This window comes from Lissotriton vulgaris, chromosome 2_1, assembly GCF_964263255.1.
Source record: "Lissotriton vulgaris chromosome 2_1, aLisVul1.2, whole genome shotgun sequence".
Classification (NCBI taxonomy): domain Eukaryota; kingdom Metazoa; phylum Chordata; class Amphibia; order Caudata; family Salamandridae; genus Lissotriton; species Lissotriton vulgaris.
Window position 1 is genome coordinate 1,446,205,361 of NC_141687.1, and position 24,562 is coordinate 1,446,229,922.

Genomic DNA, 24,562 nt, shown 5'->3' on the forward strand with positions numbered 1-24,562 from the left:
ACAGCAGCCGCAGGTGAGGTTGGAGAGACCGGTGGAGCAGGTCCGTGAACCACCACTGTCGGGGCCACTCCGGAGCAATGAGGATCATTCGTGCTCTGGACCGGGACAGCTTGATGAGCACCGCCGGAATCAGGGGAATGGGTGAAAAAGCGTACAGAAAGCTGTTCGACCAGCTGATCCATAGCGCATTCCCCAGAGTCCCCGGTTGGTAATACCTGGAGGCGAAGTCTCAGCATTTTCTGTTTTCGGAGGTGGCGAACAGATCTACGCCTGGAGTGCCCCACCTGTCGAAGATGTCTCCTAGCACTTCGTCGTTCAGAACCCTTTCGGCGGTTTTCTTGCACCAGCCTGCTGAATGCATCCGCATGAGCATTCTGCACACCTGGCAGATGAGTAGCCATTATCGTCAGTCCTCTGGCTAGCAGCCAGTGCCAGATCGCCTGAGCTTCCAATGACAGTGTGCGCAATCTCGAGCCCCTCTGCTTGTTGAGGTAATACATTGTGGTCGTATTGTCTGTTTGTACAAGCAAGGAGCTGGTCTGGAAGGACGGATGAAAGGCCTTCAGCGCCAAGTGAACAGCTCTGAGTTTCAGGAAATTGATGTGATACGTGGATTCCACCGAGGACCACGTTCCCTGGATCTGTAGATGGTCTGAATGCGCTACCCAGCCGTGGAGAGAAGCATCCGAAATGATAATCCGAATGGGAATCTCCTTGTGGAATGGAACCCCTTTGAGGAGATTCTCTGCTGAGCACCACCATCGCAGGGACTGTTGAGTGTGAAGGGACAGCCGGATCCTGTTGTCCCAGCTCCCCCGCCTCTGGTCCCACTGATCCTCCAGACATTCCTGCAGCCGCCTCATGTGGAGGCGTGCATGTGGCGTGAGGATGATGCAAGAGGACATCGACCCCAGTAGAGAAGACACCGTCCTCACTGTCTTAGATGGAACAGCCATGAGAGCCTGAGCCTTCCGAAGGATCGATCAGCGTCTCTCCTCTGAAGGAGACACGCTTGCTGAAAGAGTATCGATGGAGGCTCCCAAGTACTGAAGGCACTGGACAGGAGTCGGAACAGACTTGGACATGTTTATGTGCAACCCCAGTTGGTTCAACAGAACGGCCATCCTGTTGAAGTGTGATTCCGCTTCCTGGAAGGTGGAGCCTTTGATCAGCCAGTCGTCCAAGTACGGGCAGACTAACACCTTGTTCTTCCTCAGGTGCGCTGCCACCACCGCAATGCACTTTGAAAAAGTCCTGGGTGCAGACTTCAGTCCAAACGGTAGTACAATGTACTGATAGTGATTGGCGCCGACTAGCAAGTGCAGGAACATCCGGTGTTTTCGTGCAATGGGCACATGGAAGTGCGCATCCTGTAGATCTATCGCACAAAGCCAGTCTGCTCTTTGTAGCGGAGGGTAAATCTGGTGCAAAGACAGCATGCAAAATTTTTCCCTGCAAATCCATTTGTTTGCTTGTCGCAAATTCAGAATGGGCCTGAACTCGTTCTTGTCCTTCTTGCGTACCAGGAAGAATAGAGTGTAAAGGCCCTTCCCCCTTTGAAACAAAGGGACGTCTTCTATCGCCCTTTTTCTTAACAGGATATCGGCCTCCGCCTGGAGCTCGCGCAGCTGGAACTGCGAGCGAACCATTGGAATTGTCGGAGGAGGGCTTACAAAACGAAGACTGTATCCATTGCAAACAATATTCAGCACCCACTTGTCCTGAGTAATTTTTCTCCACTCTTCCAGGTAATTGTGTATGCTTCTCCCCACCGTAGCGGGTAACGGACGAGGACGAAATAGCACCTCAAGGCTAAGACCCGGCCGGACCCTTGTTCGCCGAGGAGGACTGCTGTCTGCCTCTGCCCCTCTGGCGCCTCTGGAAAGGCACCCGCTGGTACTGCTGCTGCTGTTGCTGCTGCTGGCCAGCCAGACTACCTTGTCCTCGCTTCTGGGAACCATATCTCCTTTGCAACGGGCGGAAGGACTTCCGTTGTTCCTTCGGTTTCTCCAAACCGACGGCCTTCAAAGTCTCTACTTCCGCTTTCATGCGGGCCATCTCCTCATCCGCATGTGCCTCAAAGAGTGTTGATCCAGAAAACGGCAAATTCGCCACCCTCTGCTGTGCCTCCGGTTTGAGGGAGGTAAGGCGCAACCAGGAATGGGGTCTCAAATTAATGCCATGGCAATAACCATGCGCCGCCAGGAGAGAGGCATCCGCCGCAGAGCTGATGACTTGGTTGGATACCATCATGCCCTTGTTCAGTATTTCTTGGAAATCTTCCCTCCTGTCCCTAGGAAGGAGCTTGAGAAACTGTTGCAGAGATTCCCACAATGCGCGGTCATAGCGACCCAACAGCGCCGAGGCACTTGCAGCCTTTATTGATGTGGCGGCCGTGCTGCAAACCTTCCGTCCGGCAGAATCCATCTGACGGCTCCCCTTGTCTGGATGCACAGTAGAAGACTGAGCCGTAGCATGCTGTTTCTTGGCTGCTGTCTCGATGACCGAGTCCGGTACAGGATCTGACCTCAGGAACGCCGGATCAGAATCCAGGGGCCTGTACTTCTTTTGCAGCCGAGATGGCGCAGACTTCACCGAAGCCGGGGTTAGAACCAGCTCCATGGCCGGTTCCTCCAGCCCTGGCACCAAGGGCAACAATAGGCGAGAAAGATGCCGCTTGTGCAAGGTCTCAAATATCACCAAAGTAGATGGTGTGGGCACTGTCAAGGTGATCCCTAACTTCGCTGCCCCCCTGCACCTCCTGAAAAGTGACAATGTCGACCACAGGCGACACCCTCGAAGGAGGGGATTCCAACAATGTTGGAGAATACGTCTGGTCACTTGAGGACCCGTGTACCGGGACCGCGACCTGTCTCTCCGATGGCGGTGACAAGACTATGTGGAGGAGCGGTGTCTGCTGCGAGAACGATCCCTCCATCTAGAACGTGATCTAGACCTCCTGGGCTTCGCCGGTCTTCAAGGAGGCGGAAGCGTAGGATACGGAGCCGGAACCTCAGGCTGAGGTTGTGGAGTCTGGGGAGGCGGTGCAGGATGCAGTAGAGGAGGAGGAGGAGGAGGAGGAACCTTCGCTGGCGGAGGCGGAATCCGCGGAGGAGGCATCCTCGGAGGCACCGGTGGAGGTGTAGGACTCCTGGGCCTAAAAGGCGAGTAAGTCAGCAAATACGCCGATTCTGAAGACCTCACCACTCTCCTTCTTCTGAGCCGGCCTCAAAGACGATGTTCTGGAGGCAGACCTCTTTTTGGATGAGCGCCGTCCCCACCGCGACCGAGATCTCTCGACGAAGACGATAGACTAACCACTGAGGCCTTGGACACTGTCCTGGACCTTGAACGTCTCCTAGACATCGATTTATCCTTCTTCGACGTCGACCCCTTCGACTTTCTGCTCCTCAACGTCGATCTTTGGACCCAGAGTCCTGGGTCGAGAGGGAGCAGATGGTGGTCATACCCCTCGACGCCAAAGCCATAGACGTCGACCGGGATCTGTGCCTCTTTTCTTGACTGGGGAGCCCCCCAGAGGCTGAAGGACGGGCAGATGACTATGATAGAGTCCCTCCATGCCCAGAAGTCTCACCTGGCTCTTCATGTCTCCTCTGCTCCAGGCCTTGGAAACAAATCTTCTCCCTGTCCCGCAGGGTCCTCCTGGAGAAAGAGTGATAAATATCACAGGAGTCAGGGACATGGGTGGAAGGGAGACAGAATAGACATACTCTGTGGGGGTCAGATTTCGCCTTCTTCCTACCACACTCGGGGCACTTGTCGAACAAAGCTGGCATTTTCGACAGAAAGAGGTGGTGAAACTGGTAAAAAAACACAGCAATAGGAGAAGGGGAAGACCCCAGACGTCGAGTGAAACACTCAAAACACTGGACAAGTGTCAAAAATTGAAGAGATACCCAAAAAGGGAGAGCTCAATGCTCCAGGGTGCTGTCAGCAGGAGCCGGAAAAAAGAACTGAAAGTAAAAGGACTTTTGCTGTGCATCCTGGGATACGGAGGGTCTCTGGAGAGTTCCTTAAAGGCACGGTATCCCTTTTCCAGACACATAATGGCAGCCTATGGGGGCTTGTCTGTCCAACCCTTCCTCTCTATCATTTCAAGGATTTTGGTGAAGGGAAGTTTCTCTTTGGGTGAAACTTGGCAATATGTGTAAAATTTGATTGATTGCTCCGGGGTCACTCACATGGGCGGGAATCACTAGATTATGACTATACACAGAGATCCCCTACTACAGAAAGGGAATATACAAAGGAGAACTGGTGAAAATCCAAGATTAGAAATACAAAACTGCTAATGACAGAATTGTTTATTCTAGTCCCAGCACCAAACCATTCTCATGCTCATCTACATGGATGGATTGTCTCGATTTCTGCAACCACAAAGACCCTCTTATAAAGAACGAGAATACGGCACGCATACTGTGCACAGTGCACCCAATCCAGGTTACAATAAACAACAACATGATAAACATCTACAAAGTTCTCATGTAGGAATCCCCCAAAGTAGGGTACAGTCTCAACACTTTAAGCACTCTTATCTGAGACAATGGATGGAATTACAGTACAGTGGGTAGTTATTACTCATGTAACATGTTCTGCGTTATGCTTTCGTTGCAACACATAAGATACTAAGAAACCTAGTTGATAACGCTTAACTGAATTCTAAGCAGCAAACAACCCATCAGCTTCTCTAAATTAATGCCTTGTCCTCCTGACAGCATGCATCATCTTCTATGCATAAGCACATTTTAAGAAGACCAAAACAAAACTAGTTAACAAGTTATTTAACTTATAGAACCAAAAATATCCGATCCCTCTTGCAAATGAACCACTATGGAGTGTTAATTTCTGGAAACAGGCGGTACTGTAATAATCAAAAGCAATCTTATTTTGATAAAGCACAAGAAAAATAAACAACCTAAAAACTGTATTAAGTTACTCTGCCGATAAACGTTAATTAGCTTTAAAAACCTTAAACTTGATTGAGAAGTAAACAGAACTAGTCAAATATCACAAACATACTTTAACAGGTTTGATGTGGTGGCAAAAAAGAATGTAGATGTGGCTCCTATCCGGGCTGATACTAGAATGGCAAACGTAGACCAAGTGTAAGCTCCTTACACCACAGCTAACAGGCTAGCATTCTTCCCTTTCAAATGGAATTTTTCTCCAAATATTAGATCATCATTTGACCCACCCACTGAATAAAGGAAGACCTAATCAAGTGCCAAAACTATTTTAAACTTTCAGGTAGGTTACACCTCGCTGTGGTACTGCTAAAAGAGTAACAACAAATATTATGCAACCTCCTACAAAAGCAGCTGACCAAGACAGGCTAACACTCCACACCTCTCCAACATTCTACATGTACCTGTAACTTCTAATGGTACTAAATGTTCAGATTAAATGGATCATTCTTAGGTCTCCATAATAGGATACATGTATAGACAGGAAACCAGTTTTACAAAGGGCAACAATGAGAACTACTCATGGTATCTCTGCTTTGTTCAAACATCTGTGAAGTGACTAACTGATTTGATGTGCAGAGAGAGCATGCAGCATCACTAATATGTAGGCATCAATACTATTATTACTGAAAGTGCGGCAGAGCATGAGACCTGTGTGCAGAAAGCACTACTACTTTCACAAGGCAAGGGTACATCTGTTTGATGGCAAGTCAAAGAATTGAAGGACGTCCTAAAATGACAATGGTTACCTTGAATTACTGACCCTAAATACCCACTAGACGTTGGGCAAACCTCACAATACATTTCTCTTTCGTTTCTAAGCCTTGAACAGCCAGAGGTTTCATACTCAAAGGCCTTCATAATACTCTGCCAATGAGATTTTATACTTTGTGGAACCCCTCATATGGCTAAGTATGTTCAACATCATGACTTGACATTGGTGTCTGTAGTTCTTTCATAATTGGAAGTTGCTAACCTTATCTGAGGATGGAAGTGGTGGTGTGGACTTAAATTTATTTAACAATACTGTTGTACATGTTGATCCGCATGGTTTAGAACTGCAAGGCACAAGAAAGGTTTTAGACTTTGAGAACTACAGTTTTGTTTTGGGGCTTGAATTTAAAGCTATCTAGTCCGCAGCCCTTGTGGAGGTTCAAAAAAAGTCATACAAGTCATACTTGTTGGCGAGTAGCTGCTCAAAAGGTCAAAATCTTCACCCCAAAGTAAATTTGACAATGAACTGAATCATATAAGCTGGGCAGATGCAATCAGTATTCAGAACAAGAAATGTATTGCAATGTCACCGCCCCAAACTTCATTTCTTGTTACCAAAACCATTGGCAGTAACCTGCAAGACTGTCATGCAAGACAATATTTGCCTCACAGACCTTCTCCAGATGACAAAAAGCACAACCCGACTCATTAAGTGTTGACTCAGAAAGACTTCCAGTGATCTGTACCCACTAAATGTTACTGCCATTGTGAAGTGCAAAACACTGATGGAGATAGTGAAGGATAGGAGGATCATGGACCTAGTGGAATAAGACCCATCAAAATAACAAATGCCCCCAAAAAGCAAATGTCACAAAAACCTAGATGTACTCAGAAATTAAACTTCTGGATGGTTAACAGAATAGGATAGACCTGGTGGCTTAGTAGACTAATGCGTTCACTGTAGGAGCCTGTGTTCGACCTCATGGTCACAGGTTGAAATCCTGGTGCGTCCCCTCAGCCTTTCATCCTTCGGAGGTCAATAAAATGAGTACCACTGAGCTGGGTAACAATATACATCTGATATTTTGCCCCAAGAAACTCTTGGGGGAATGTGCGCTTTACAAATACACATTATGTTAAGTTAGTCCCTGAATATTGTGGCTTTGATCTCAGAAGGCTGCAGAAAATTCCAATTGAGAGGCTTATGGGATTATTAGCCTGTGGAGAATACTATTATAGTCCGTCTTCTTTACCTCCAATGAGAAGTAAGAATAGGATAATACTATTTGTTACTTCTTATGAATAAAAATAGCCCTTGAACACATCTTGCCCACAATTCTAGGACTCATGTCCAGCTCCGATGGGAAAATGTCACAAATTAGGTCCGTCTAATCCCACCATGTAATCGTCTTGTGCTCAACCAAATCCTTAAAACCTACAGTCATACTCACTTTTCCACTGATTTGAAAATCAGCAGTAATCGTAAGTAGTAGCCCACATACGTTGCTAATGCAGCAAAAGTCAGTGGCTTGATCATGCTAAACAAAAGTTCAGAACTTCTCATTTAAAGGGATGACATTACTTAACTCCTGTACACATTAGTCTATCGTCAAACGCAGAGAATGTTGAGATTGCAGCTAAATGTTAGACATTAGTTGAAATCATTTCTTAATCCCAACTGCACAAAATAGTATAGGTAAACCATTGCACCTGTGGAATAGATTGCTGCATGAATCCCTGCTGCTGAAGGGCCTGTTGGCTGACAGGATGACCAGAGGTAGAGTAGCCAGAAGAATGGACAGATTGGTTGGTGGGTGGAGGTGCCATCATGAAACCAGACTGTTGAGGAGGTTGAAGCACTACTGTAGACTGGTACATGGGAGGATGAGGATCAGAAGATTCTGCAGACGGCTGCCGGGAGAGACTCATATGGCTAAACTGGTTCCCTAGGGTATCTGACTATATTGAAAAAGAATACTTAATTAGATAACATAGAAATACATACATATCAAGAAAATAAGCAGCAGATACGCACTGTAAACAAGCAGTAAACAAATGCCACTAATTACCAAACACAGGAGACAAAAATGTTTTATGTGATTTTCAAATTAAATAAATTGGTTACTTAAAACGTTAGAAAATTGTATTGTAAGAAACAGTCATCTCAAGAATTCATAAGGCTGTTTTGCACATGCACTAAAATCGAGGACAGAAGAAAACCCTTTAGAGACATTCGGCAACTTATTTTTCCTCCATGAACTGCCAACTCGTACAGAATAACTTCATTTGAGCACATCAGGTACACTCCAAAAGCACTCTGCATAAAATACATGCAACATTCGGCTTCCATTCATAAACTGGTGGTTACATTATTTGCAGTTTGAATTAGAGTATTTTAGAAGTTCACAATGCACCCTTTTGCTACTTAGTAATAAGGAATTGGGAGGATAGATTTTAGTCCAAACCATAACACAAAGATTTTCTTAACAGACTAAAAACAGAGTAAGTGCATTGTGAAACCTGTGCAAAAAGAGTTTGCTTTTTTGTTTTGCCCTGTTGCAAACACTATGGTAAGTAACGTTTAGAGCAATGTCGTTTTTGTCCACTTTATTTTAAAGGAAGTGAAAAATTGATGTACTTATTTTTCCCCCATATTTAACACACTGTAATGTGTACTGTAACTATAGCATCAATTCCGGACAGCATAACACCTTGCACAAGGAATCTTACATTACAGTCCTAAACTTGCTTCAAATAAGGAGCTGATTATTGGTAATGTAAGAAAGTAGATGATAAGCATCATCATTAACACTCCTGAATAAAAAACAACTTCACATATGGAAAAAAAATAAGTAAAATCAAACTAGCAATTTGTACCGAGAACATCAAAGGCTGAAAACACAATTTTGGCGTAGCACGATTTGATTTTTTGCCTTTAACGATATGTTCCCCTTACAACTCAAACTCTCCTATGCAGACTTTCCCACACAGTTAAGTACCACGCAGGCCATTTTACATTACTGCACAATGCTGGACTTTCCCACGCAGTTAAGTTGAAAAAATTATAATAATGACAAAGCGGGTGCGGGTGCGGGTGCGGGTGCGTGTGCGTGTGCGTGTGTGTGTGTGTGTGTGTATGTGTGTATATATATATATATATATATATGTATAACCTACTGGCGGTCGCCAGTAGGTAGTTATAGTTAGGATTATTTTGTATATTTATTTATTTATTTATTTCTTTCGATTTGTATAGCGCTATATAACCCAGGGGTCTCTAAGCGCTTGTCCAGTAAGCACCACAGGAAACCAAAAGAAGACACTACCAGAAATTTATAGCCCTCCCCAGGCCTTCTGGAAGAGAACAGTCTTCAACCTCTTCCGAAAGGTCAGCAAATTAGATTCTTTGCGCAAGTCCACCGGTAGACTATTCCAGGCTCCTGGGAGGGTGTTAGAGATGGCACGACCGCCCACTGTCGCCAATCTGAAACGAGGTTGCATGAGAAGAGTTGCCTCAGCAGATCTTAGCACCCTGGCAGGTTTATATGGAATCAGGCGGGTCTTAATGTATCTTGGTGCCTTACCATAAAGGGATTTATGAGCAATACATAACCCTTTAAAGAGCACCCTCTGCCTTATTGGGAGCCAATGTAGCTCACGCATAAGTGGGGACACATGCGTGCTCCTGGGTTTCTTTCGCAACATTCTATTGGGAATAACTTTGGCGCCGGTTGAGGAATCTGCCTGAAATTTACCTCAAATTTGCCTCGCTGCGCTCCGCTCCTTCCCTGAAAGTTTGGGGGGGGGGATTCGTGAAGCGGGGGCAGAGATAAAAGGGGGGTCCCAAAACGTGTTTTCCCCATGTTAATTTCTATAGGGTGGTTGGACTCACTTTTAGCCCGAACGGCTGAATGGATTTCCACCAAACTTGGCAAAATTGTAGGGACTGGTAGCCCGATGTGCCTTTGCTATGTCTCAAGATATGTGCTCCAGTGGATTTTGAGTAATTTAGGTTCAAAAAAATATATATATCTATAAGCGCGCCCCGGTACGCGCACCGGGCGCGCTACCCGAGTTTGCGAGCGGAGAGCTGATTGGCTCTCGGGTGCTGTAAACTTTGCAAACAGTCCGGAGCGGCCGCCATCTTGTGTCTCGGTAGGATCAAGACACAAGAGGTGGCAAAAACAAAGGGGGAAATGAGCAAAAGGGGGCAGGGTAGACCCCCCTGTCCCCCTAGGTTTGATGTGGGATTCATAAAAGGGCCCCGCGGGGCAAAACATTATTTTATTTTTTTTTCGATTTTTGCGGGGGGAACGCCCGATACGCGCACCGGAGAGCGTACGGGGGGGGGCGTAGCATGGGGGAAAACCCAGTTCATTCACTGCGTCACCTCTACGACCCTTTCTTGCGTCAATACGTCCCTTTTGCATACATTACACCCGACGTAGGTATAATGTGGCGCAGGTGTTTACAAAGTGACGCATCTACCTAGATGCGTCACTTTGTAAACATGACTCAATAAGGTGCATTTTTAACAGCACTGGTGCGTCACAAAAAGTGACGTACCGGTGGCGTAAAAGGGACGCATGGCCTCTTAAATGAGGCCTTCAGTCTTCTACTCATGCGTCATATTAAATATATGACGTATTATGTCGCAAGTACTTACAGATACGTCAGTATTTCAGACGTATCTGTAAGCGCAAAAGTGATGCATTGCTGGAGTGTGTCACAAAAATGCATCCTTTCACATGGGGCCAGGCCCATGTGAAAGGGCCTGCATCAGTCTTACGCCTGCTGTGAAACAGGCGCAAGATTTGGACGCAACAGCGTGTGTCACAAAAATGATGCAAATCCAGCAATGCATCTTTTCTTACCCTTCCACACCCCCGTTCCTTTTCTACATGTTCTTTGAATATCCACATTCCCCATGTTCACTCTCCTTCTCCTTAATTTCCTTCCCAACACTCACCTTCTTTCAGTCCCCCTACTTCACTTCCTTTCTCCTCTCATACCTTTCTGTTCTTTCTTACTCATTTTCCTTTCCTTTATCAATGCACTCCACTTCACTTCACTTACTCTTTTTAATTTTTTTAAGAATATAGCTCTTTGATGAGAATTGGAGGTTGTTCTGAAAAGAACTTTTTTTTCTTTTTTGATGACAGTTCAGGTAAACAGACAGAGGACCTTCAGTCTGAAACTTTGTGGCACAATGGCCCGTGGTATTTGAAATGTGGACGGGGGGGCACAAAAGGCTGTTCTCCGAGTTTGCATCAGACCTTCAGACTAAAGGTCCTCTGTCTGGTTACCTGAACTGTCATCCCTCCTTGTCTTGAGAAAGATCCGCCGCGACCACCCACAGGGGCGCATGAGGGTCGAAACGTCGACGCATCTATAGGTCCAGACTCACCAGGATCCTCACAACAATCTTAGGAATCCTTGTTTGATAATCAGCATCTGGCCATTGAAAATATTCCCGTATATATGTATATGTATTAATTCCTTCGCACTGTATATATGTCACCACACCCATTGAGCACAACTTCACAAAAAGTCACAACAAAAAATATTTCTTCTTTATGTCTATATGAAGGTCTTGTCATGTATTGAAAACCTATCCTTGAATGTAGTAATTCGGATATTTTTGAAAAGTATTTGGTATAATTTTATAATATAACAAGTTGAACTTATGACATTGTCTTTTGAGCATTTATTTCTCAAAGCGCATATTGTGTATCAGAGAGCTATTTTTGTTTGTCTACATTTATGAGCATTGTTCGAGTTATCTGTCTTACCCAACAGAACCATTGTTTGTTTAACTATTGAATACCCAGGTTCTGAGGGACACAGGGTCACCCCTTTTTTTTTAAATCAATTCATTCACAGGGCATTTGTCATTTTCTGTGGTTGTGACAAAATCTACGTCTGGAAAACCCCACCACTGAAAGTAGGGGAGCAGGACTTCTGGGAGGAGTTCCCACTCGTGGACTTGTTGCTGCATCCTGCTGAGCAGGTCTACAAAGTCGTTGTCCACTCCCAGAAGGCACTCTGCTAGGAGATTGAACTTGTGGTGAATCGCTCACCACCAAACGTCCTGCGCCAACCAAGAGGAGTGAGCGCCTCCCTGTTTCTGAAGGTACATCGCACCATGTTGTCTTGCTTGGTCAGGACGGTTTTGTGGTGAATGAAGAATTATTTGAGGGCAAACTTGACTGCCAACAACTCCAGATAGTTTATGTGAAAAGTGTGTTGCAGAGGAGCACACAAACCCTGAACAGTTATGTACTGCAGATGCGCTCCCCTTTACCTGAGGAAGGCATTGTGGTGTTGGTCACTTTTGGAACATGGTCTGGAAAACACCGTCCCGCAACAAATTGTTGCTGTTGCACCGTTGCAGCGAAAGCGATGGGTGCTGGACGTTACCAACACTAGATCTTTCCATAGACCCTCTGCTTGTGACCACTGTGCCACTAGGCATTCTTGGAACAGACTTTGCTCAACCTTTCATGTGGAACTATGGCGATGCAACAAGTCGTCATACTGACATGGCGAATGACCATGGCTGGCAATCCGGCTGAAAAAGCGGCAACAGGCACTGAAAGGCTTGTAAGTGACAGCTGTGCAGGGATTTTTACGGGATTTCAGATACTAAGGGCGCTCTGCCTCAATTTCTACGTTAAAGAGTGTTGTGTAAGTAGGTGAGTGGGTAGTGCGTAAAGAGCAGACGGAAAAAGCCCTTAACCGTCCAAAAGAAAGTCAGATGACTTTAACAACACATAAACAGCAATGCTCTCGCAACTACAGCTAGGTAACAATAGAAGTAGTCATATGTAACATAAACAGGTAAACAAACAGAAGCAGACTCTTGGGTATTTTCTCTTTTTCAAGATGATGGTTTAATGTGTCCACACTCGAAGAACAGTCCACAGTCAGCCGACACGTGTTTCATCGTGCTTTGGTGAGTCAACACGACTCTTCAGGGCTGATAATATAAAATAACGTGTGTATAGGTTTCATCCTTAAGTATTACATACTTTTTAATAATGCATTAGTGACAAAGGTGAATCACACGTGCATTTCTAAAGTGCTGTTGATCTCCCACGTTGTGATTGTGATGGGTGACGATACTTCCATGTTTAAGCACACTCACCCCAAGAATTTCATAGGTGCCATCGGTTGATTGCTAATTGGTAATAGGACACGAGGTCGTGACTCTAACCAAGTGTTCTCATGTGTGGCATGCACAAGGCGATCCTACACGAAAAGGTCTGAAAGTGAAGAGCATGCAATTCGATTGTGAAGATCAAATAGTGTATTGTTTTTTGAATTTGTGGTATTGTATTCCATTTTCGGCGTGTGTGCTAAAGGAGGGGTCTATAGTGCTTGCGATATTTAGGGTGAAGTGAAACGAATTGTCTCAGAACGAGCGAAAAAAGTGCATACCTTGTGGCTCAACCTCGTTATGGTGGGTTGAGATCAGTTCTGTTCTCGTTGGAATGTTCTATTTATGAAAATAGAGAGGGGGTAGGGGCAGGAAAACATAAGAAAGGGGAAATGTCATAGATATCAATGTGGTAAAAAGAAGATAAAAAGAGAATAACCTTACCAATGTGCGGATATAATCACTATTCAAGAGAATTACTGTTGTTGGTTCACTTAAATTATTTAGGAGCGAGGGTATATTCCTGTCTCAGTATTTCGCCCACCAAGTGATGTGGGATTTCAAGAGTTCACGCTATATGTACAAAGAAAAACAAATATTTTTCGTGTGTTATCTGTCTTAAGGTCGGGTTACGGTATAACTCTTTTTAATACCAACGGTCTGTCAAAATGAAAAGGAACATGATTGTACCTTAATACGTGTACGTATTGAGCCGTACCGGGAGGGGATCCAACTACTTGGTGCTGTAAAACGGGTGCGTTTCACGTCCGCAAGATTCTGTGTCAAGACAGTAAATAGTTGTACACAGATTGATTACCAAAGAGAGACAAAGTAACTGCCGGTTTGGTCGATGTTAAGTCTGATTTAGCGCGATCGTGTGGTACGATCTCTTAATATATGATGGTACAAAGCCATCACAAAGTGTATTTAAAGACTTACCAGGAGTGTGGTATCCCTCCTCTGCTGATTCCCGGTCGCTGTGTTTCGAAAGACGGACACGTGACCGGGAGGAGACCCATTTAACAGGAAACCTTTTGGAAACACTAGAATGTCACCATGTATTAAATGGTAGCCATGTTTGAGAAGAAAATTTGTTTGGTGATGTACACTTCCTGGGGTACTGTGCCGCTCATAAACGAGTAGCCGTCTTTTGACATTTAGTTGTTTAGGTCTAAATTATGTAAAAGGTAGGAGCGGTAGACAGCTCACGTCTCGACTTCAAATATCGCGAGTTGACATCGTAATGTCCATTAATGCTGACTTGATCGTTTTATATTACGTTCTTAATATATTTTATGAAAAAAGATTCCCTGTGTAATTTCATAATTTATATATGTCGAGTTCAGAGCGGTAGAAATAGAGAAAGTGTGTCGCATTGGTGAGCCAGTGAGCCGTTGTGACTATCATTGAGAGGAAGGTGGTTAATTTTGGGTGAGAGTGCCCCATCGACCAGCCCATTTGTGACTTCGATTCTCATGAAGTTATAGACATGACATCTGGTCATGATTATGTCAATACTGCAATATCATACTAAATACAAATAAAGCTTATAAGCATGAAGTTATATACATATTGTTTTAAACATGTGTGTGTAACAGTATACAGTACATAAACATAGTTGGTGTTGAAAGAATAATAAAACTAGATGATGGAAATGCTAATACATACTGATAATATTCGCTATGTGGTACTTTGTTGAGATTCAAAATCTATATTTTGCTTAGAGGATCCCATAGGGTGACTATTAGTCCCCCAAGAAAAATTGTAGTTCTGGGTCGTAGATGAGCCTGTGTTCCACGCATTGTAAACGCATGATCCACGTGGCTTCCCTACGCCCGAGTGAGAGTTCTCGGTTACCCCCTCTGATGTTGAGGGGAATCACATCTATCCCAAAGAAACGCACTTTGATGTCATCCTCCAAGGGTTGACATTCTGCAACATGTAGGGCCACTGGGTATTTGGGATCTCTTCTTCGAATTGCTCTCATATGTTCCGCTAGTCTGTCTTTGAGAGCCCTGATGGTGCTGCCTACGTAAATTTTACCACATTGGCATTCAATTATGTATATTACGAACTTGGTTAGGCATGTAATGTTGTGTCTGATTTTGTATATGGTTCCGTTGAAACCCTGAAACGTTTTGGTACCATGTTTTCCCCAGATACACATAGAACAAAACCCACATTTGTGGAATCCTAAGCCCCGTGTAGTGAGCCAGTCCCGAACTGTGGTGTTTGGAGGAACCGTGGGGCTGAGTTGGTTTCTGAGAGTAAAGCCCTTTCTATATGTAATAGAGGGTTTTTCAGGTAACCATTCTTTAAGAACAGGATCTCCTGTTAGGAGTTTCCAATGTTTATTAAAACTCTTTCTGGTGGTGTGATTTAGTGCGTTAAATTCTGTTATCAGTCTGATTTTTTGACTGGAGGATTCCGGCTCCGTGCGTGTCTTCAAACAATCTGGTCTGGAGGTGCATCTGGCCCTTTTTTCCGCTTTATTTAGGGATATATTGGAGTATCCCCTTTTGCGGAATCTGTCTCTCATATTAGAGATACAATTTTCAAATTCAGTAGATTCGCTGCAATTTCGTTTAGCTCTTAGATACTCCCCATACGGAAATGAGCGTATCTGATGCTCTGGGTGGGAACTAGAAGCATGGAGTATAGAATTGCAAGAAGTAGGTTTTCTGAACAGCTTGCTGTGTAATTGGTTGTCTTTGACATAGAACTCAAGATCTAAGAATTCCATCTTTTTAAGGCTGTGTTGCATAGTGAAACTAATTTCCCATGTGTTTTTATTAAGATGTTCAAAAAAGGAAAAAAGTAATTCTTCGGTGCCAGACCATAGTAAAAAACAGTCATCGATACATCGACCCCAGAAGAGTATGGAGTCGATATATACAGCTCCCTTGGTACCCCAAATTAAATCTGCCTCTAGGGCTCCCATAAAGAGCAAAGGAGGGTGAAAATTTTGAGCCCATGGCCACTCCCTTCTTCTGACGATACCATTTTCGATCAAAAATGAAAAAAATATTCTCTAGAATAAGCTCCATCATGTGTAGCAGCATATTGCTATGTGCCCACAGTGAGGCTGGTCTGTTAGATAGCAATTTAGTAATGGCTGACATGCCAAGTTTTGGATTGATGCTGGTGTATAAAGACACCACATCCATAGTAACCAACGTCGTGCCTTGTTGCCACTCCATGTCTGACATGATGCTTAGTATGTGTTTAGAATTTTGTATGTGTGACAGTAAGTTTTTAACTAAAGGTCCCAGAAAAAGATCCACATACTCTGCTAATCTTTCGGTGGGACCCCCAATTCCCGATACTATCGGTCTGCCCGGAGGAAAAGGTAGGTTCTTGTGAATCTTTGGCAGTGTGTACAGCCAAGGGAAAGTGGGTCTAAAAACTTTAAGATAAAGGTACTCATCGTCATCCAAAAGACCAGATTGTTTCCAGTTTAATAAAAGTCCATTTAGTAGAAGTGTTAAAGGACCCATGGGATTATGAGTTAGTGGTTCATAGCATGAGTCATCATTAAGTTGGCTCTGGATCTCATTATTGTAGTCAATGAGATCCATAACCACAACATTACCCCATTTGTCTGCTTCCCTTATGATGATGTCAGGGTTATTGCTCAAGGTGGAGAGTGCTAAACGTTCCCCTTTAGTCAAATTATCCTTGTATTTGAATTTAGTGTTTAAGTTCTTAGTGTTGGTTCTGTTCAGATCTTCAAGAACATGTCTGTGAAAGTTATCAATAGCATTGCCCCCTGATAAAGTGGGGGTCCATTTAGATTTGCACTTTAAGCCACTAGCCACTCCATAATCAGTTTCAACATCAAGCTCCTCAAGTAGTTTTTCCATTTCAAGGGGACTTTCTTCCCTGTCAGTTAAAGAAAGAAGCAAGTGTGTTTGCACATCTTTAATAGTCAAAGATTCATTGTCAAAAACACTGGGAATATTTCTGGATTGTCTGAGGGTATCACTTTGTCCAGCAAAATGTTTTTTTAATTTTAGATTGCGTACAAATCTGAAGATGTCAATCTTAGTTTGGCAGATATCTCCGGTAGCATACGGATTAAAGTTCAGACCTTTGCCAAGTAAAGAGATCATGTCTGGTGTCAAAGGATGTGAGGAAAGGTTGATAACCTGTACTGAGTCATCTAGTGTGGTTAATTCCTCTGTGTCCCTGATCTTAGTTTCCTGCGATAATCCTCGCTTGCTCCTACGTTTGCCCCTGTGGGTTTTGGGTCTACTGCGCCTCTTGGTGGTTGTATCCTGTTGCCCTTCCTGGCCCGTTCCATCTCTAAAAAAAAAGGTTGTGCGTGTAGCCTCTGTTTTCTAAGATCTCATTCTCAGGTTCACGGAGTCCGGTAGTGCTCAGTGAAGTATTGCTGGAGCTGACAGAACTAGTGGTTGTGGATCTGCCTGTCTGTGAGCCACGTTTAGAACTGGGGATCATTGAATCGTATTTGCGATCAAACGTGTATATTCTCCTTGTACCTGGCTTGTACCAGGCTTGTACCTGGCTTGGACTGGGGTAAGCTACCCCAGTGACTAAATTCAATATTGTATCAATCAAGAATAACAGGCTTGTAACGAAATGTAAACCCTTCGATTCCTTGAGAGCACATAACCAAAATAGGGACTCACTGCTAGAAGATAATCAAAGAATGGAGACAGCAATACCACCAACTTGTGCCACAGCATATAATACTATCTCCAATAAAATGACGAAAATAGTCAACAAACATTGGAACATCCTGCATACAGGCAAACTGAAATGGGAAAAACCACAGTTTTCTTTCAAAAAAGCTAGCAGCCTGTTTAATCTCAACACGACCCAGAGTTGACACTAAACGCGAAGAGACGTCCGTACTGAATGCATGGGGCATTCCTTGTGTGACAGAACATTTTCCCTGTGGAAACTGTAGTGTCTGCCACCTTACAACGACTACAAAAACATTGGAACAGGAACCAGGCAAGACCTGTCTTTTGAAATACACACAAATTGCAATTCTACACATGTAGTATATATGATTGAATGCCCCTGCGGCATGACCGAGAGTATTGATAGGGGGGTTTTACCCAGTTAAAGATACGGGGACCTGGGTTGACTAATTAGTAAGAGGAGGGGGTCCCAGTAGCATAGGAACAAATAACCACAAAGATAAAATGAATCAATGAAACAAAAAATTAAGTCCACATTGTTTTAATCACAATGCGAAAGCATATTGAATATACACTGTTTCAGAACAATAAATTAGTGGTTTTCACAGTGCCCCAAAGCAAAGGAGAAAGGGGAAGGGAGGTGTGTGATTGCGTGAGGAGGTAGTGAAAAAAGAAAGGAGAATTCTTGAGTGACGATGTAATCAACAAATATAACTCATTTATCTCTGTTTGCAAGTCATGTACAAAGAATAGGACCGTTAGGTTCATACAAAAGTTTCAAACAAAAATCATACTCCGCAAAGTTCAATGAATGAAAACAATGTTATGTTATGTTATGTTATTTATTATTTGAGGTACAGAGAATCATGGCCTGTTGGTGTGGTTACAATACTATGATTTGAATAAAAACACACAAATATCCGGTTAAAAAAGATGCCTTCCCTGTATGGGTAGTGGGTACACACGCATCAGAAAGTGAAACAAGTTTCACCTTCTAAATCATCCACGGCAATCACACTCTTACTGTCTACTTCAGCGCTTCCAGCCGTTCCATCTACGATCGTCCTCTTCGCCTCCCCGCTAGTGAATTATGGTGAATGAGGAGCGGTTTATATACTGCGGTCAAGTGGCTGATTAGTCGCTAATTAGTTGGTAATTGGAAACGCCTTCTGCGTATCCGGTGTACCATCGAAACAGAGCAAATACAAAAAAATGATTTTTGAAAAAAAAATATCTATTTCTCAGAGAAAATCAAGCAGAGGCAGGCAATTCAAGCAAAATACAATTTTCTACCCTAAAGGAATTAGTGACTCTACCTACTCCATCAGTGCGGAATAGAAGTGTTGCTTTCTGTAATCAACTTGCAGATTCTTTTAGTAACAAGGTGCTTTCCATCTATGATTCCTTTACAGGAAATGATACTGAGCCTCAAGTGTATCATTCTCTTCACCTTTTTGTCAGCCTGGCGACAGTCTGAAGGCTTTCACCCCTCCTACCGTAGACCAGGTTTCTCAGATTGTTATATTAGTGAAAGCAGGAGCTCCATCAGTATCCCTGCCCTCGAAAATATTTCATCTGGCAGTCGATGAGATTAGCGAGCAACTCAGCCTGCTTTATAAGTAGATCCTCATGTCCGGCGTCTTTCCAGAGGCCTGGAAGAAGGTTTCTATTCTCCCTCTGCTAAAAAAAAAACCTAGCTTGGACCCTTAGGATTAAAACAACTACAGACCTATAAGCAAGGATTTCGTTTCCAGCTAAGGTTCTGAAAAGAATTGTAAAAGTCCAACTTACGGCCTTAGTGTCCTCAGAAAACCTGCTGGACACCTCACAATACAGCTTCCGGCAAGTACATGGAACGGAGACGGCATTGGTCATGGCAGCAGAGGAGCTTCGGTCCACGCTGAATTCCGGTGCAAAGGCCGCCCTGATTCTTTTGGATCTCTCAGGAGCCTTTGACACCATACCATTCTCTTTTTTTTTTTTTTTTTGTTCCTCATCTCCACCATGACTTCAATCTGCCATACCAATGGACAGGTAGGATGACATAAGATGACAACATACTGTCTCAGTCGAGGACTGGCAAGGGTATTGTTATAATGTGGATCCGCCCCCAAAAAAATAATAAAATAAAATAAATGAATAAATAAAAACTCCCTTCAGCAGGTTGTCTCCCGTCATTTCCTTAGACCCTGCTTACGGTTGAACAGATGTTTTGCCATTGTAGCCAGTTACCACCATTGCTTTATGCACCAAGTCGCCTAGTAAGACAGCGAAGATGTTCTAGCAGAAAGGGTGTATCATGGCTTCGTAATCATTGGAACTGGGGGAAAAAAAAAACCCCAGCTCAATTCATTGGGACCAATCAAGTTTCTGCCAAAATGCTCTTTTATCTGATTTCCCGGCCCTGGAAAGATCTATTTTTGATAGTTGTAGCATAGAAGAGCTCCAGTCGTGCAAGGACGGAGGGGACGCCTCTTTCCAACCTTTACAGATTTCTCGTCGGGCCACCAACATAGAGTAGAATAAAAGGTTATTATTTGAACTTTGGCTACGATCTACAACTCCAATTATTACAAGCCGAAGATCTATGTCCACTATAGAGCCGGTTGAAGATGTTAATTTGTTGGCTATTGAGTGCCAATAGGATGTTAAATGTGGACAGTCATAGAACATGTGTGCATCCGAGGCTGCCACTTGACCACACCGGGCGCATGCCACTGATTCCCCTATTGAAAATTTTGACAGTCTCTGAGGGGAATAGTAAGCTCTATGGAGGGTATACAGGTGGTTTCTCCGGAGCCAAGCTGGTTTAACTATATCCCAAAGAACATTACAAGATGCTAGCCATAGTTCCTGCAAATTGACAGAAGGTAACAGGGAACCCCATAGTTGATCTGGCAGCTGGAATTCTCCGTCTATCTCCTCTAAGATTAAGTTATATAAAAAGGCCACCTCCTTCGGTGCAGGTATTTTGTCCAGTAAAGAAGATTCCAGTTGAGAGCTCCCTCCTAGGGGCATTTGAGGACGATGTGAAACCTCCGCTGTATATGCTTGCGCCCAACTTGAGATTTGTAGGAACTTAAATCTAGAGAAATTGGGGCCTGACACCATACCATTCTCATTCATAGGCTCCAGAAGTTGGGAGTCTCAAACCTAGCTTTAAGACTGATTAAATCCTACCTCAACAACAGGATACAATGTGTGCAGATTGGAGACTCTAGTTCAAAACAATTCTCACTTCCTTGTGGGGGGCGCAGGGCTCATCTTCGAGCCCTACTTTATTTAATCTGTATGTCACCCCCCTAGCTGATGTCATCAGGCATTTCGGTTTCTCGCTGTTGTCCTACGCCGATGATTCCCAGATTGTAGTATCCATCTCAGGCAATCCGGAAGAAACGGCGGCCTGTTTCAATCACTGCATAGCCCACGTGGATCACTGGATGAGTGCGAACTGCCAAGGCTTAATGGTAGTAAAACGGAGGTTCTCCTGTTGCGCTCAGACACCTCCTTTTGGTCCCAGAGTTGGTGGCCTAGAACCATGGGAACACTTCCTACCCCAGTGCATAAAGTTAAAAATTTGGTGATAGGCTCACCTTCCAACATCAAACTAATAAGGTTGCCTCCCAGGTACATCTGACTTTAAAATTAATTCGGAAGGTCAAACCTTATATACCACCAGCCGCAGTAAAAACACTGGTGAACACTTTGGCATTGGCCAGACTGGACTAAGGAAATGCCCTTTACCTAGGCCTCCAGAAACAGCACCTGCTCAAACTGCAGCAGGTTCAAAACTCCACTGCCAGGTTGCTGCTGAATATTCCTAAATTCCAGTCGTATGCCGAGAATTAAGACAATTACACTGGTTACCGGTGAAGAAGAGATCTGAATTTAAAGCCTTGTGTTTAGCGTTTAAGGCACTACAGGGCACATGACCCAAATATTTGAAACAGCGCTTACTGTGGTACCTCCCAGGCAGAACATTGTATTCAGCTCAGAGCAAACTTCTGCAGATGCCTAAATTCAGGAGAGCTTGCTGGGGAGGTAGTAGTTTTCTTCTGAACACTGTCAAATTGTGGAACTCACTTCCTTTACCCATAAAAAACTGCCATCATTACCACTGTTAAGAAAAGCTTTGAAAACTTGGCTTTTCTCACTATAAATCCTTAATCATCGTTCATTTCTGACATATTCCTCCACTGTAGCGCCTAGACGCCCTTGGGCATTCGAGCGCAATAGAAAGTTTAAATTCAATTCAATTCCATCCCCAGCAAGGTCTGGGGCTAGTGTGTGTGACGCACCCATGTTAAGCCACACGTGAGTCCAGTTTCAATTCCTTTTATTTTGTTGTGCCTATACAAACAGCTAAAAAATATTAAAAAAATATTCACACTAAGTTTGCCAAATAGCCGATTTTTTAGATGCATGAATTTAAAACTTTAAAAAATCATAGTATGCATCCCGAAGCCCCGTTCCAGCGACTAACAAAACCATACTTGGAAAAGAAACACTATACACACACAATCAAGGCTTGCCACGCCCCCCAAATCAGCGCTGCACGCAAGGGCGTTCCCGAAAACGAAGCACAAATGCTGGGTTGTGAAACACCAACACATCTTCGGGATCCCACGAAAAGGCAGCAGTAGGTATTAACGGCGGGCAGTGGACCTTGATGACGTGAGTAGAGCACCCAGTCTCAAACACCGGAAGGTTACACATCATGGTCTCGATTAGCAAGAGCCCACCAAAACCTGTTTATTTTCTCCTCTTTTCTTTCCAGAGTGTGACTACAGGCACTGCCCCCTTCTGGGATCCATGTCGCTCTAATGAAAAGAGACTCAAGCAAGAGCCTTTCCATATAGCACAGGGATGAGTACGAGTAATGGGGCCCACCTATCCCTGACAGTTCGAATGTGCCTAGTGCTTGCCTAAACGTTTATCCATCAAAAACTGTGATGCACCATGGGTGTATAAGCTGTCCTCACCATAGTGATCTAATTCGATCCAGCCAGACATGTTTTCCTCATGTATAGGTGTTATTGTTTACATGTTTGTCTGATTACCGTTTCAGTTTTTCCTTTTACAGATGAAAAGTCCTAACAAGACTACCATAAATTACCTTTTGAAAGCTAGGAGAAAACAAATAGGTTTCCTCTCACTATACGCACCTTAGCATGTGCGCACTAAATTCACTTCAGACTGTTGGTACTCCCTCAGTCTGTTTTCACGTTTTTTGGTCCTGACGAAAGCCAGCAAATGACTGGCTGAAACCTGTAGACCTATTTACAGGATACTTGAGCTAAATAAAAGTCTCTGGAGATATCCGTCTTTTCCGTTTTAACCCTGCCATAGGTCCCCGATAATAAAATAATTCTCTTTACTGAGGGGGACCTATAGACAGTTAAACTCCGATATCACTGCACTCCCCTTGACACAAAAAAACACCAACTGCCCTGTAATTCAGGCATCGCAGCACACCCAGGGTGCACTCGGCGCCTTGGGTGGGAACTTGATGAAGCATGCCACCAACTAGGTTGGGCAAAGGTCGAGAATGGGCTGGAGACCGGTCCTTTTTGGGAACTAGAAATTACACGGATTACACCTCTGAGCCAAGTTAATGAGGCAGCACTGGCTCCAAGGCTTCCTTGAGCAAAAGCAGCGTGTCCATCCCTTCTTGGAGGAGCTGTTGGTGTTGAGAGGTAAGGGAGTGTTTGTGTGGTAGTAAGTATAGTGGTGCGGCACTGAGCTCCAGGCAGTAGCCGTGCTCTACAATGGCCAGAACCCATTGGTCTGAGGTGGTGTTTTGTCACTGTGAAAGAACCCCTGAAAATGCCTCAGACAGCTGTTGTGTGACTGGGGTGTCAGGGGGGTTGGGGGTCAGAGATACGAAGCTAAGCATGCCTGCATGAGGGAAATTGGTGTTTACTCCCCTAGCGACGGTGTCAGCCGCATCAAGGGCACATATAATGGAGTAGTTGGCGATGGTCTGCCCTTCCAACACTCCTGAGCCCACATTCTATTCTGATCAGGATGTGTTGCATGATCTCTCGCATTTCATCCCATTGGACATGGTCATACCTTGCTAAAAGCCCTACAGAACTGGCAATATGCCAGTGAGAGGCCGACTGGTTGGAGTCACTTTTCCCCACTGTGTCAACTTTTGTACTTTCTTTATCCAGGAGCAGGGTGTCCCCGGTATCCTGAGTGTTGGCTTTTTTGCAGACGACATGTACCACCGAGTCCAGCAGGAGTTGGCCTCTAATGTAGGGTAAGTCAGATGGTGAGGGTTTATACTTTCTTAACCCTTGGAATGACAACACTGACCTTCACTGGGTCCTTATACACTTCCTGCATTGACGTAAGCATGACCTTAAGGATTGGCAGGAATTGGGTGACCTACTCCATGTGGGAGAGCATTTTATTAAGAAGTCCTCCTCTTCTGGTATGGAGAGGAGATCCATATTGTGGAAGGTGGCTGCTCTCTGAATAACCTCATATTAAGAAGTGGGGTCATAAGGAGTGTAGGATTTGATAGGGCATTTGAGCCTTGGAGGAACCACTTTATATTCACCCCAGGGGTCATCCTGGGGATCTTGGTCATACTGGATCTTATAAGAATGTAAGGGTGGAGAGCTTCCTTCTCCATATAGTGAATGGGTAGACCCCCGTGGTGATGATGGCGCTTGTGGTGGTAGTGGCAGCGGGGGGGGGGGGGGGGTGGGGGGGTTGGTGATGGAGGAGAAGAAGGGTAACCATGGAAGAGAAAGAGGAGGAGGTCTTGAGGAAGAGAACAAGTACCGCTATCAAGTCACTTTTTCTGTATTGGAGCCAATGGAGACTCCAACACTAATTTCTCCTCAAATATAAGCTGTCTCTTGGAAGGGAGAGTCTGATGCACATGTGGCCGAGGCTTGGCAATATTCTTGCCCACAATAGAGTGAATAAACCAACTTTGTTGCTGAGAGTCAAGTTTCTCCTGAACGTAAAATGGGGAGCTTCTGGCTATCGGAGTCTGCTGTGGATGGGTAACTGGATGC

The 24,562-nt window shown here is 44.3% G+C and overlaps 1 protein-coding gene across 9 annotated transcripts in view; it reads right to left on the reverse strand.

The window, feature by feature from the left end:
- The window catches only part of R3HDM1 (R3H domain containing 1), a 459,574-nt gene that overhangs the window by 197,549 nt on the left and 237,463 nt on the right, over positions 1 to 24,562 (reverse strand). For all 9 annotated transcript variants that reach the window (XM_086957295.1, XM_086957292.1, XM_086957298.1 and 6 more), the window contains one exon: positions 7,410 to 7,658. In XM_086957295.1, coding sequence (XP_086813421.1) covers positions 7,410 to 7,658 — 249 coding nt within the window. The remainder of the gene's footprint in view (positions 1 to 7,409; positions 7,659 to 24,562) is intronic.